Source organism: Clarias gariepinus, chromosome 20, assembly GCF_024256425.1.
Source record: "Clarias gariepinus isolate MV-2021 ecotype Netherlands chromosome 20, CGAR_prim_01v2, whole genome shotgun sequence".
Classification (NCBI taxonomy): Eukaryota; Metazoa; Chordata; class Actinopteri; order Siluriformes; family Clariidae; genus Clarias; species Clarias gariepinus.
In genome coordinates, this window is record NC_071119.1 from 11,530,453 (window position 1) to 11,542,667 (window position 12,215).

At 39.5% G+C, this 12,215-nt stretch overlaps 2 protein-coding genes across 4 annotated transcripts in view; one reads left to right on the top strand and one right to left on the bottom strand.

The window, feature by feature from the left end:
• The window catches only part of spock3 (SPARC (osteonectin), cwcv and kazal like domains proteoglycan 3), a 31,937-nt gene extending 27,588 nt beyond the window's left edge, over positions 1-4,349 (top strand). Inside the window, exon 11 of the mRNA XM_053479738.1 lies at positions 1,175-4,349. Coding sequence (XP_053335713.1) covers positions 1,175-1,323 — 149 coding nt within the window. The 3' untranslated portion in view covers positions 1,324-4,349. The remainder of the gene's footprint in view (positions 1-1,174) is intronic.
• Positions 4,350-9,617: 5,268 nt separating this feature from the next.
• The window catches only part of tll1 (tolloid-like 1), a 29,592-nt gene continuing 26,994 nt past the window's right edge, over positions 9,618-12,215 (bottom strand). For all 3 annotated transcript variants that reach the window (XM_053479732.1, XM_053479734.1, XM_053479733.1), the window contains 2 exons: positions 11,554-11,804; positions 9,618-11,440 (listed from right to left, as the gene is read on the bottom strand). In XM_053479732.1, coding sequence (XP_053335707.1) covers positions 11,306-11,440; positions 11,554-11,804 — 386 coding nt within the window. In that variant the 3' untranslated portion in view covers positions 9,618-11,305. The remainder of the gene's footprint in view (positions 11,441-11,553; positions 11,805-12,215) is intronic.

Sequence of the window (12,215 nt, forward strand, 5' to 3'; positions counted from 1 at the left end):
AAAGCAAACGTTTAAGGTAGCCAAGAAATGGCCATTATGGTTCTCCGAGCATGGACAGTAAGAGATTTATCTAAAATGATGATTTGTGACTCATTTGAACCCCGTCTTAACTAATTTGGACTTTATCTCGACTTTAATTCTATTCTGACTCATTTAAAAATTATAACGAGACATAATGGCTCATTGGAACTTGACTCATTCAAATCCCATCTTAGATCAATTAAACCCCAGTCTTGACTCACTGGAACTCGATATAGACTCCTTTAAATCATATTTTGGCTCATTTAAATCCCATCTCAGATCAATTGAAGCTCTTCTTGATTCACCATGACACAATTAAATTCCATTTTGACTCTTGGAACTTGATCTTAAATCATTTGTGCTCCATCTTGACTCGTTATAACATGATCTTGACTCATTTACAGTAACAAACTAAAGTTTGGACACAAGTTTGGATTTAATTTCTACATTCTAGAACAATACTGGATATTATCAAAACTTGGGAATAACACTTATGGCATTAGGGATTCAAGAAACTAAAACAACATTTGGTTGTTGTAGGTCAGATGTTCTGGAATAGTTCTTGCAAGTACAATATTGTCAAGTGCATTTACAAAACCCATCATGCTCCATGATGAAACTGGCTCTCATGAAGACCTTCCCAGGGAACAGGACCAAAACTTACATCTGCTGCAGAGGAGACGTTCATTTAGAGTCACCTGCCTCAGAAATCACCAATTAACAAACAGCACCTCAGATTAGAGCCGCTACAGTATGAAGACTTTACAGAGCAGAAGCAGCAGATACACATCTCAATATCAACCGTTAAAAAGAGGATTATTGCATATTTTATGTTGGATGCCTTCAGCATTGTTTTACAATGTAGAAAGAAATAAAAATCAGGAACGATCATTAAATTAGAAGGCATGTCCAAATTTTTGACTGGTTGAGTACATCCCATCTTGACTTATTTGAACTCCATCATGTAGAAAAATCTTCTGTTCTGCTGAAGCCAGGATGCCCGTAGGGAAACATGGTGGTGGGAGCATCATATGGTGGGAATGCTTTTTTAAGTAATAGATGAAGGCAATCCTAGAAGGCAAGAGACTTGTGGAGCATCCATTTTTCAGCAAAAAATTGTTTATAAACCAAGAAGTTGTGTTTGTGTGTTCAGTTGCAGTAATGGAGGGTTCTGGAGACTTTGGAAGCGGGGACATGTCGCTCTCAGACGACGAAGACGACGATGCCTTTAACGATCAGGAGGATGCGGGAGACGACGGAGAATACGATGACGACGACATCGACTACGGATACTTGTCGTAATCGTCATGCGCTTGTTTTTTTTTTGCCTCTTTTTTTTCTAAAAGAGGAATGGGAAACCAAAAGCCCGTTTTTAGGCATCACTTGTAGAAACCAAGTACTAATATTACTAATGGCTTAGATAAAAATATATTTCTCTCTCGCTGTGTAACATTTGTATTAAAAAAAAGAAGAAGAAACAATAGATCTGATTAATACAATGCATTTTATTTTTGTTATTTTGACGTTGCTAGGCATCTGAGAGTGAATTCGCTGTGTCCCTTTTTGGGCAGGAAGTAGGAATGATCTCACAGAGAGAAAGAGAGAGCTGATGGCATATTTTTAATAGGATTTATTCTAGCTCCATGTTTGTTGGTGTGTGCGTGTAATTGTTTTTACTGTACCTTAAAATACGTACAAAATTGTTGCACTGTTTCAGTTTTAAGTTCTAAATGTAGAACATTTTAAGGAGGATACAGGATTAGCACATGTCTACCTAAAAATCTCTACTTACTTATAATTATCACACATAATTATCACACATTACTCCTAAACAGTGACGGGTGGACAGATGGACCACTGGATGGTCCTGAGACATTTCGACCTGGACATGTCTCACTTAATACGATCCTGGTCTCGACTAAGAGTTTGTAAATATAGTATTCCTATTATGATTTCTTTTCGCATGCAGAGTTTGACAAGAACTAATTCTTTGTTTTAGAAAACAGCCTGCTCATTGGCACAAATCAAGTCAACTAGTTGAGAGAACTAGCATAGTCGATAAATTATTTAATAAGGAATATTGACAATGTCTTGGCTAGCGATGGCAGAGTGAGATTCTATGTTGTTTGCAATGGACTATCACTTTTACTTGTGTATAATTGCATATTCGTAATCACATATTCGCAAGAGAATTTGCAATTTTGCTGTGGCATACATGAAATTAAGTCTTGCTTGACCTTGACTCATATGAACTTGATATCCACTCATTTCGGCTCCTTAGAACCTCATCGTGTCTTAATTAAAGTTATTTTGACTCAGTTCGTTCTTGCCTCATTTGAACCCCAGCTTGACCAATTGGAACTCCATCTTAGCACAGTTGCAGCCCCATCTTGACTCCATCACAACTTCTTTAAACTCAGTCTTGGCTTTTTGGAACTCCATCTTGACTCATTTAGGTTCTACCCTGACTAATTTAAGCTACTGAACTCCATTTTGATTCCATTTTAACTCAATTAGAACCACGTTTGACTTTGACATGTCTCATTTGAACTTTATCTTAGCTTATCCTAAATCCATATTGACTCTTTTGAACTTTAGCTATTTCGTTTGGATTAATTCATGACTCGTGAATTTCCTCAGTTATTTAGACTCCATCTTGACTCATTTGAATTCTGTCTTGACTCATTTAAACTTCACCGTGTCTGATTTGAACTCCATCTTGTCTCATTTGAACTCCAAATTGACTCATTTTAACTCCATCTTGACTCATTTAACTCCATCTTGACTCATTTAACTCCATCTTGACCCATTTGAACTCTATCCATCATCACTTGGATTCCACCTTGACTCATTTGGAACTTTTTCGTGTCTCGTTTGAATTCTATCTTGACTCATTTGAGCTCAGTCCTGACTCATGTGAACCTCAATCTTCACTTCTTTGGTCTCTATCTTGACTCATTTAACTCCATCTTGACCCATTTGAACTCTATCCATCATCACTTGGATTCCACCTTGACTCATTTGGAACTTTTTCGTGTCTCGTTTGAATTCTATCTTGACTCATTTGAGCTCAGTCCTGACTCATGTGAACCTCAATCTTCACTTCTTTGGTCTCCATCTTGACTTATTTGATGTTTTATTTGAACTCACATACTCATTTGGATTCCATTTCAACTCATTTAGCACCTCATTTGACTTTGACATGTCCCGCTTGAACTCTATCTTAGCTTATCCTAACTTCATATTGAATCATTAGTCATTTTGTCTTGACTAATTTGAACTCCATCGTGTCTCATTTGAGCTCCATATTGACCAATTTGAACTCTATACACCTTCATTTGAATTCCATCTTAACTCACTTGGAGTCCACATTGACTCATTTGACCTCCATCTCGTCTCATTTAAACTACATATTGACACATTTAAACTGTCTTGAACTCTTTTTTTCACAGCCTCTATGGAACTTGTATGACAGAATGTACTGACTCACTGACTCAAAAACAACTGCCCCAAAAAATGATAAGACGATTACCTGTAAAAACTGTTTTTTTTTTTGTTTGTTTGTTTTTTTGCTTGTGTATTATGTGATGGAAGAATTCTGAACATCTGTACTACTAACACAAGAACTACAAAAGTGGTGAATAAAAATTAGGTTTTTAAAATGTTGGGAGTACTCCTTTAACTCTTAGTGTTATGGAAGAGAGACACATTGACTCAGTGGCTTAAGAGAGACAATTATAGTCACACACACACACACACACACACACAGGCGCCAGTGTTTGTGTTTCAGCTTTTGGGGGCGATGCCAAACCTGACATCAGACTCACTGGAGCATTCTCTCCCTCTCTCTCTCTCTCTCTCTCTCTCTTTCTCTCTCTCTCAGACACACACATACACACAGTTTTCATTACGTGTCGTTTGTTTGTTGTCCTGATGTACAGTAGATGTACAGTGCCTTTAAGAAGAAGAGCAAGAGACTTTTAGGGAACTCATGGGGTCTCTGTTTTTTTCACTTCTGTATTTCTTGGTGTGAGTTTCTGTGGTAGTTCACATTTTTGCATTTTGACAAAAGATTCAAAAGTTCCAGATGTTCCAGATGTTTGAGTGTGTATGTAATGTTGATACACAATCTCTTGCTTTGAGTTTTTTTTTTTCTTCAGTTTTTCAATAGTGTTACTTGTTCATGCCCACATCAGAGCAAAATTGAGAAACCAGAAATAAAAGGTCGCCCTTTACGCACATCTGTCCAGCTGTTGGTATAGAAGTTGCAAATGCATTTTTTTACAGTGTATGTAATATTTACTGAAATAAAGTTCTATCAACCTAAATTATGTTAATTCTCTAAATTGTGTGTGTGTGTGTGTGTGTGTGTGTGTGCAGTATTACATTATGTATAAACACTGTAAATATTTAATGTAGTTCTTCATCAGGCTCCTGGAAGATCAGCGCGCACACACACCCACACACACACACACACAAGCAGGGATGTTTTAGGACTTTCATCATTACAACCCCAATGGCTTATCTGTTGGTCAGTGAGTGTGTATGTTTGTGTGTGTGTGTGTGTGTGTGAAGGATTATGGCTCTTTCAGGCACTTTCATCTCCCAGTGCAATTAAATTACCGCAAAAAAAGGAAATCACTGACCTGAAAACAGTCCAGAGCGAGCGAGAGTGAGTGAGAGAGAGAGAGAGCCAGTGGCTAATGTGCACACATACACACATCCTTAAACACACATCCTTGTGTTTCCTCGGTACAAGGAAAAAGCTGAATAAATGAAACATGTTTTCTTTCATTACCTTTTCACCTTCCTGTTAAAAGGAACACAGCAAAAACGCCTGCTGATTTTGGACCTCGATCAAACACACACAATCTCACACACACACTCTCTCACACATACAGGCAGTTTCTCTCTCGGTACAGTATATTATGAGCGTCGATTCACACTTCTCTAAAGTCAGGAAAGACCAGGAGTTGAACAGTGACGAGACGTATCCTTATTAAAATAACCGAACGCAGGTTCATCCTGTCTGTCACAGAGCCAAAGGCAACTAAAGTGCCGTGAAAGTCGTACGACACCGTGGATCATTAAAGTACAGCATGTGCACTAATAGATATTAAATAATCATCAGTGTATATTTATTTCTGCAGGTTCACAGAAATGCTCTTACTGCAGCCTGTTCGCCTCATGCTTTGATTCGTGCTGAGATGCTTTTCTGTTAATCACGTCTGCAAAGAGTGATTATACCATTCCATCCATCCATATAGGAATCTCTGTAGACCAACTATGGTCCGTGGAGGCCAATGGGGACCTTTGTATTTATTCCTATTTAACCAACTGTGGTAGGACCTTCGGTCAACATTCACACACCACCGGCAATTTGGAAAGGCCAATTAGCCTAATCTGCATGTCTATGGACTGTGGGAGGAAACCAGAGAAACTCAGAGGAAACCCACCAAGCACAGGGAGAACATGGACTCAGAACCTGGAGGTGCAAGGCAACAGTGCTAACCAATAAGCCAGCATCACATATACACAAAAAATTTGTTCCTGGATGGTGTTATTTCTTAAATGCTTTTGTTCTTGAAGTACAGAAAATGGCAATAATTCCCTTGAAATGTTGCTTTTTTGATCATTTCCTTTTTAATTAGATCTTCACTAAAACAAGCTGTTAATCAAGGGTTGTATGTATTTATATTACAAAAAAATAAACAAAAATTTAGGACCTGTGGTGTAGTGGTTAGCACTGTCGCCTCGCACCTCCAGGGTCTGGGTTCGAGTCCCATTATTGTGCATGGAGTTTGCATGTTCTCCCTGTGCTTGGTTGGTTTCCTCCGGGTTCTCCGGTTTCCTCCCAGAGTCCAAAGACATACAGATAAAACTAATTGGCGTTACCAAATTTGGCTAGGTAGTGGGTTAGTAAAAATTGGGTAGTGTGTGAATGAGAGCACCCTGTCCAGGGTGTACCCTTTCCTGTGAGCTTGTACAGGACATTGTCTGACTTGTCTGACTCATCCTGGTGCCCTGCTCCTGGTTGGAGATCTCTTTGCATGGAGGTCCTGAGGGATCTGCTTGGGATGCATCTGTTGACTGGGGATGGTTCCACTTTACCATGAAGACGGTCCTGGCCTCAGCAGATGCAGACAGCTCTTCTCTGATGGCTTGTGACTGCAATCATTTAATAGTTCAGGACTGAATATCCGGTTTTGTACCTGAGACTCCAATAACGAAACTATAACTTTAATACATCATCTTGTTATATTAAACTTCCAGCCTCCTAACACACAGTAAAACTGTATATCACCCAGATGAGGATGGGTTCCTTCTTGAGTCTGGTTCCTCTCGTGATTTCTTCCTATGCCCACTGATAGGAGGCCCACTGATCTTCAAGATAAAAGTAAAACTATCCCTCTACCCCAGCTTGATACAACAACATACACAACAACAACAACCACTAGCGTGTAAATGCCTCCAGAAGGGATACATGAGTCGCTCAAGGGTGCAACAGTGGTGTCCATTAGCTAACCCCAAACCCACTGACCAGTCCAGTCTGACAAGACGTGTGTTTGTTCTGCTCAGAGATCACGTGCTTGGTTTGCTATGGTCTTGCTTCGTCATCTTCAGGATTTTAACATTAACTGTTTTACTTTTTACAATATTAACATGATGTCCAGATGCCAGGATTTAAATTCTCTTCCAGCTTCCTTCAACAAACCTCTGCTTTAAGGCTGCTTTAAACTTCATTATCATTCGTCCTGGTGTGTGAAGAATACTGGTGTCCTGGTTGTTTCCATCAACTTCCCGTCTTCACACTAAACCATTTCATCCCCATAGTTTGTACATCTCTGACTAAACGCGTCTCCTTACAGGTCGACACTAAGAGCCTTAAAGAAATGCTCTGTCCTTTTTGTCTTTTTGCTCCATTTCCTTCCATTTTAATGCAAACAGCATAAAACATCAATCAATGAGTCTTTCTCACTGCTTGGCAAGTTTTCCTGCAGCATCAGCAATTAACGGTTCCATTTTTAAAAAAACGAGGTCACATGACCATCATAGCTCTTCTTAACTTAGATCTATTGATTCACGGTTGGATTTTCATGTCACATTTTGCATTTTTTTTTTCCATCAATCATCCAGGTGATGGTGGTGTAGTCATATGAGTGTGTCTAAAAGTGGAAATGTGCAATTTTTACAGAAGTAGGAAATAGTTTGACCTTCCCTGTGGGTGTACAGATTGGGCCGTGTGTGTGTGTGTGTGTGTGTGTGTGTTGGAAATCAAATCCTCTGGGCCTTTAAAGGAAACCCAGAATTGCTTAGCAACTAGTGAGCAAATTGCAGTTGTGGGTTGTGTTAATAGCAGCACACTCAGACCTCGGACCAGATTTCAGATGCGGTGCTGCTCCAGTAAGAAAAGTGCACTTGTGCTTGTGAAAGATATGGTTTGAAAATACAACGGTGGCACTTTTTAATTAGGATCGGAGTGTTTGAATTGATTTGGTGAGAGCCTTAACTACGAAGCTTAGTGCTCGGATGAGATTATTCCTAGCTTGGAACTTGCTTTGGATAATAAAAGCACCTGCCATAAAAAAAAAGCAGTTAGAGTATAAAGTCTGTGGTTGTCATGCAACTGTTACCAAGTGACAAGATTTTTTTTCCCTTGCTGGAATACACAGTTTTATGCAGAACCATTTTGTAAGTGAGGCCTTGCAGCTAAAAGCATGCTACAGCTTTAACCTGTGCTGTTTGTATTTAAAATGTATAGAGGAATTAGTGTCAGGTACAAGTGTGCATTTTAAACCTACATTTGGGTTGCCTTTTTATTCTTAAGCTCTTTTATTCTTAAGTTACAAAACAATTTTGTAATTAAGGTAAAAGTAATTGAGGACTTAAATCTGAACAAATTATAATGCTGATCTCACTACTCCCAGGCATTTTTAACTGTTTGGGCCATTAAAGGAGTTCCTGGGAGGCTAGCGTTTTAGCCGAGAAGTAGTTGCCCGATCATGGCTCTGATTTACTGAGGGAACTTTCTACCTTGATGGTCTCCAAGGACTACTGAAACGCTGGGATAGGTGCATTAGTGTATCAGGGGATTATATAGAAAAAATAAAGATAGTTTTAATTCTTTTAATTCTGCACAATTAAAAGTCACAGTTTGACTTGAACACCCTTTATATGTTAAAATAAGTGCATTAATGTCAGTGTGTTTAGTCATTAACTCAGATGTTTCATTCTAAATTCTAAATTCTAAAAATGTTCTTAAAGAAAAAAAATGGTTATTAAAATGTAAAAATAAAAAAAGCATTCGGTGAACGTACAGTACATAGGGTGTCGGAATGTTTTCCTGGTTGCACAGGAATGAGTGTGTGAGGTGATGCGTGATTTCCATTCATCTAGCAGGCACAGCAATAAGAGGTTATTACTAGCTGAAAAAGAGCAGAATCATCTCCATTTTGATAAACATGAGAAAGAAAGAGGGATGTTTGTGAAGCTTTCGTGTGGGTTTGATGTCTGCGCTTATGTTCCTAGGATCGATACATTCCATTTACTTAAAGCTCCTGCTCCATTCATCAACACACACACACACACACACACACACAGATGAGAGAGGAAGAGCGAGAGACCCAGAATGCGGCGTAATGGAAGCTGGGCCAGAGAGAGATAGATGATGAAAGCTCTGAAAGAGAATAAACCAAATGCAGCAGAAAGAAAGAGCCATCAACATCGTCAACAAAGCATTACCTACAGTATAAACACATTAAACACACACAGTATGCCAAGCATACTGTCAGAAATGTCTATACTTCACACACACATACACACACTTCTGAAAGGTTATCTTTACGTGTTAATGTTGTTTCCAGATATCAAGATATGAGAACATTCTGTTTTAGGGTTTAAACTTACATCAACTCCATGATTATTACACACACCATGAATTTTTTTGTTTTTTTGCTACAGTCATGGTTGTGCCACATTCTTTGCTATAGTTAAGTAAGGGATTTAAAAGGTGGTGTCTAAGTGATAGTCGGCAAGAGCATACACTCTGTGCGGTTTGTATGGAAGCTTTAAATATAACGGTTTCTGTATTGTAATGCTCAGTTATGCTCAGGTTTTATAATAGTACTGCACCGGTAGCTTCAATATCATGACCAGCTATACTGAGGTGCCAATACTTTTGAGAGACAATGGAACTGTTTATAATAATAATAATATCATTAATTTAATGTTGTTATGAAAATAAATTTCATTATTATGTTTTGTTTTTATTATGTTTTTTAAGGGTGCCAATATTTTTAGAACACCAATTTAAGCCATTTATGTGCTGCCCCCTAGTGGACATTTCGCCTCATGCACTTTAACTTTGCATATAGGTATTACAGTAAAACAAGGCATGTTAAAAATAATAATAATAATAATAATAATAATAAAATAAAAATAGGGTGCTACAAATATAAAGAGTAATAAAATGCAAAAATATTTGCACCCTCAACATATCTCACAGTCTTGGGTTTTTTATGATACATTTGTTTTTATGTTTTTAAATGAACAAAACCATGCAGGAGTACACCGGAAAATAAACACAGAAGCACATCTTCGACCTGATATCAGTTTAATCACCAGCAGGGTGATACGTTTGTTTTTTTTCGTTTTGTTTTTTAATCAGGCAGATACACAGAGGACAGAAAATCATCTTTCATATTTTATAAACTGGATTAGGGTCAAAGTGGGAACTTGGCACATGAAGAGACACCCACACCGGAAACAGTCAAGAAGTATAACAGGGGTTTATGTGTGTCCGAGATGCATACATACACATGCACATAGGCATACACACTCTTACATGGACACACACACACACTCACACACACAAACACACACAATGGGCTTTAATGATCAGGCTGGATAATCTGTTTCTACAAGGAGTGAAAACTGTTTGTTAACCAATCGATAGGGATTGATAGATTGTGTCTTGTTGCAAATGTGTGCGTCTGTGTATACTGGAATTTGGAATTCATAATTAGGTTTTTGTTTTAAATGATGACTGAAGGAAGTTCATTAAATTTGATATCAAACAAAATACATTAATAATAATAAAAAAGAAAAAAGAAAGAAAAACAACAATGACACAACAAACATTATCTACATAGACATCCACATGTGCAATATTATACATTTTGGTTCTAAGGCCATATTTGCTCGTCCACGATAGTGGCGCTGTCAGTGATGTGAGCGTGCGAGTGTCGCAGCGCTCCCTGTGTGTAAATCGGTGCACACCGGCCGTCTGGATCGTTGCTCCGCAGCAACTGAAGTTCTGAGTAGCACCATTAGGGTTTCCCTTTTCACCTCGCTGTATTCCCAGGAAAATGTCTCGCTGAATCGACTCCTCGTGTCGGACACCTCGCGAGGGAAAAGATCGTTTATTTGGAGAGACCATGAACAGTCAAGTGCACAGCTGGATAGAGTCTCTCTTCCTCATCCTCTGTGCTAAGTGCATGTTAAGCGCACATGATTATGGGGGTTTTCGCACACACTTTATTCAAGGCTTTACAAGTTTCGTTAGAAAATAAACACTCATCAAAAACAAAAGAAAAAGACAGGGTTCATGGACTGCGAGAAAAGAATACTAATGAGAATGAGATTCTAAACACTGAAAACGTCGTGGTAGATCTTACAAGCCTGTCGAAGTCAAGAGATTAGCATTCTCGTTATCTCATCAGATATAAATTAGGTATTATTACATGTAAACAGTCACGGATGTAACATCGTAACGTTAAAGAATTCTTTTTTTTTTTCGTTCGGATTTCAATCCCGCAGGCGTGTCCGCGCGCCCTCAGTGAAAACATGCAGATGAGTGCGCACACGTTTTAGGTTACAAGTGTGGCAACAGCAGCTTAGTTGCTCAGAAGCAGACCTCCCATGTTATCCTTATACTTGTTTTGTTTTTTGTTCCACAAGCTTGAAAACAACCTACTTGCTTTATACTTTATGTCTTTGTGCAGCTTTTCCGTTACGAGGATATTATTTAGTGTGTATAGAATGAGCAGGCGTTCCCTGCGACGGTCTGCGAAACAGGCGGAGCATGCCTCGAGTCCAGTGGGTGGAGTTAGGAGTGTGATGACCCGCGGGCTCCTAGTGGCAGATACATGGAGGCAAATCCAGTGCCTTTGAGTAACTTTTCCTCTCGAGTGACTCCTTAATCAGTCTGTGGCATCCTTTTTCCTGGAGATGTGTGTATATATATATCTATATATCTATATATATATGGGCGTGTGTGTGGGTGTTACTTGTGTGTGTGTAACTCCTCCTGGAACTTGGTGCTGGTGTAGCGGATGTGGAAGCCTTTCTTACTGATGGTGTCGTCGCTGTGGAAGCGGATCAGCATGGCGTCGCTGGCTGAGTACAGCTCCTCACGAGGCTGCAGGGACACGGGGATGAGAGGAAGACATGTTTAGATAAAACAGTAAAGGTTTTTTTTTTTAGATAAATTTAAGCAGAAGTAATGTGGGTTATAAAATGACTTTTCCTGACCCCGGAACCACAGAAGCGTCCTAGTTTGTGTGCTGACGTGTCATGCCCGTCATACAGCTCGATGTAGTCATATCCACACTCGGCCTCCTCCTCCAGCTCGAAGGTGGTGAAGGTGAGCTCGATGCTGTAGCCTTCCTCGGCCGTGATCAGCCACTCGCAGTCCGTGTGGCCTGGGTAGTTATTGTCCCCGAATTGTGCATGAGAGTACAGGTTCTTCTGCCGTGCCTCGGCCCTCAGCCTGCCTCCACACTCTGCACACACACGTATGATTTTATAGTCCTATGCATGTCTCATGGCTCACGAGGTAAAACTGTATCTTAATTTCAGTGTTGGGTGCAACGCGTTACAAAGTTATTGTGTGTGTGTGAAAGTCGACCTACAAGCCCGCCCCCGTTTGTTATTCCTGCTGTTATACCCCTATTTTTACTTATGCGGTTTGACTCGTGTTAGGCACTGTGAGCCGTGGCGAGTGACCGCCCGATGTTCCTTAAAGCTCTGCAAGGTCCGTGAGCTTCCGCAACGGCCGGTAAAAAAATAAAATGTGTAAAATTTTTCGTGCGAAAAGATGGAAACCTCATCACAGCGCCAAAACTCGCGGTGAATTATGATGAACCGTACTTACGGCCACCGCACAAAACCGAGTAGGTGAGATAGGGGTATTA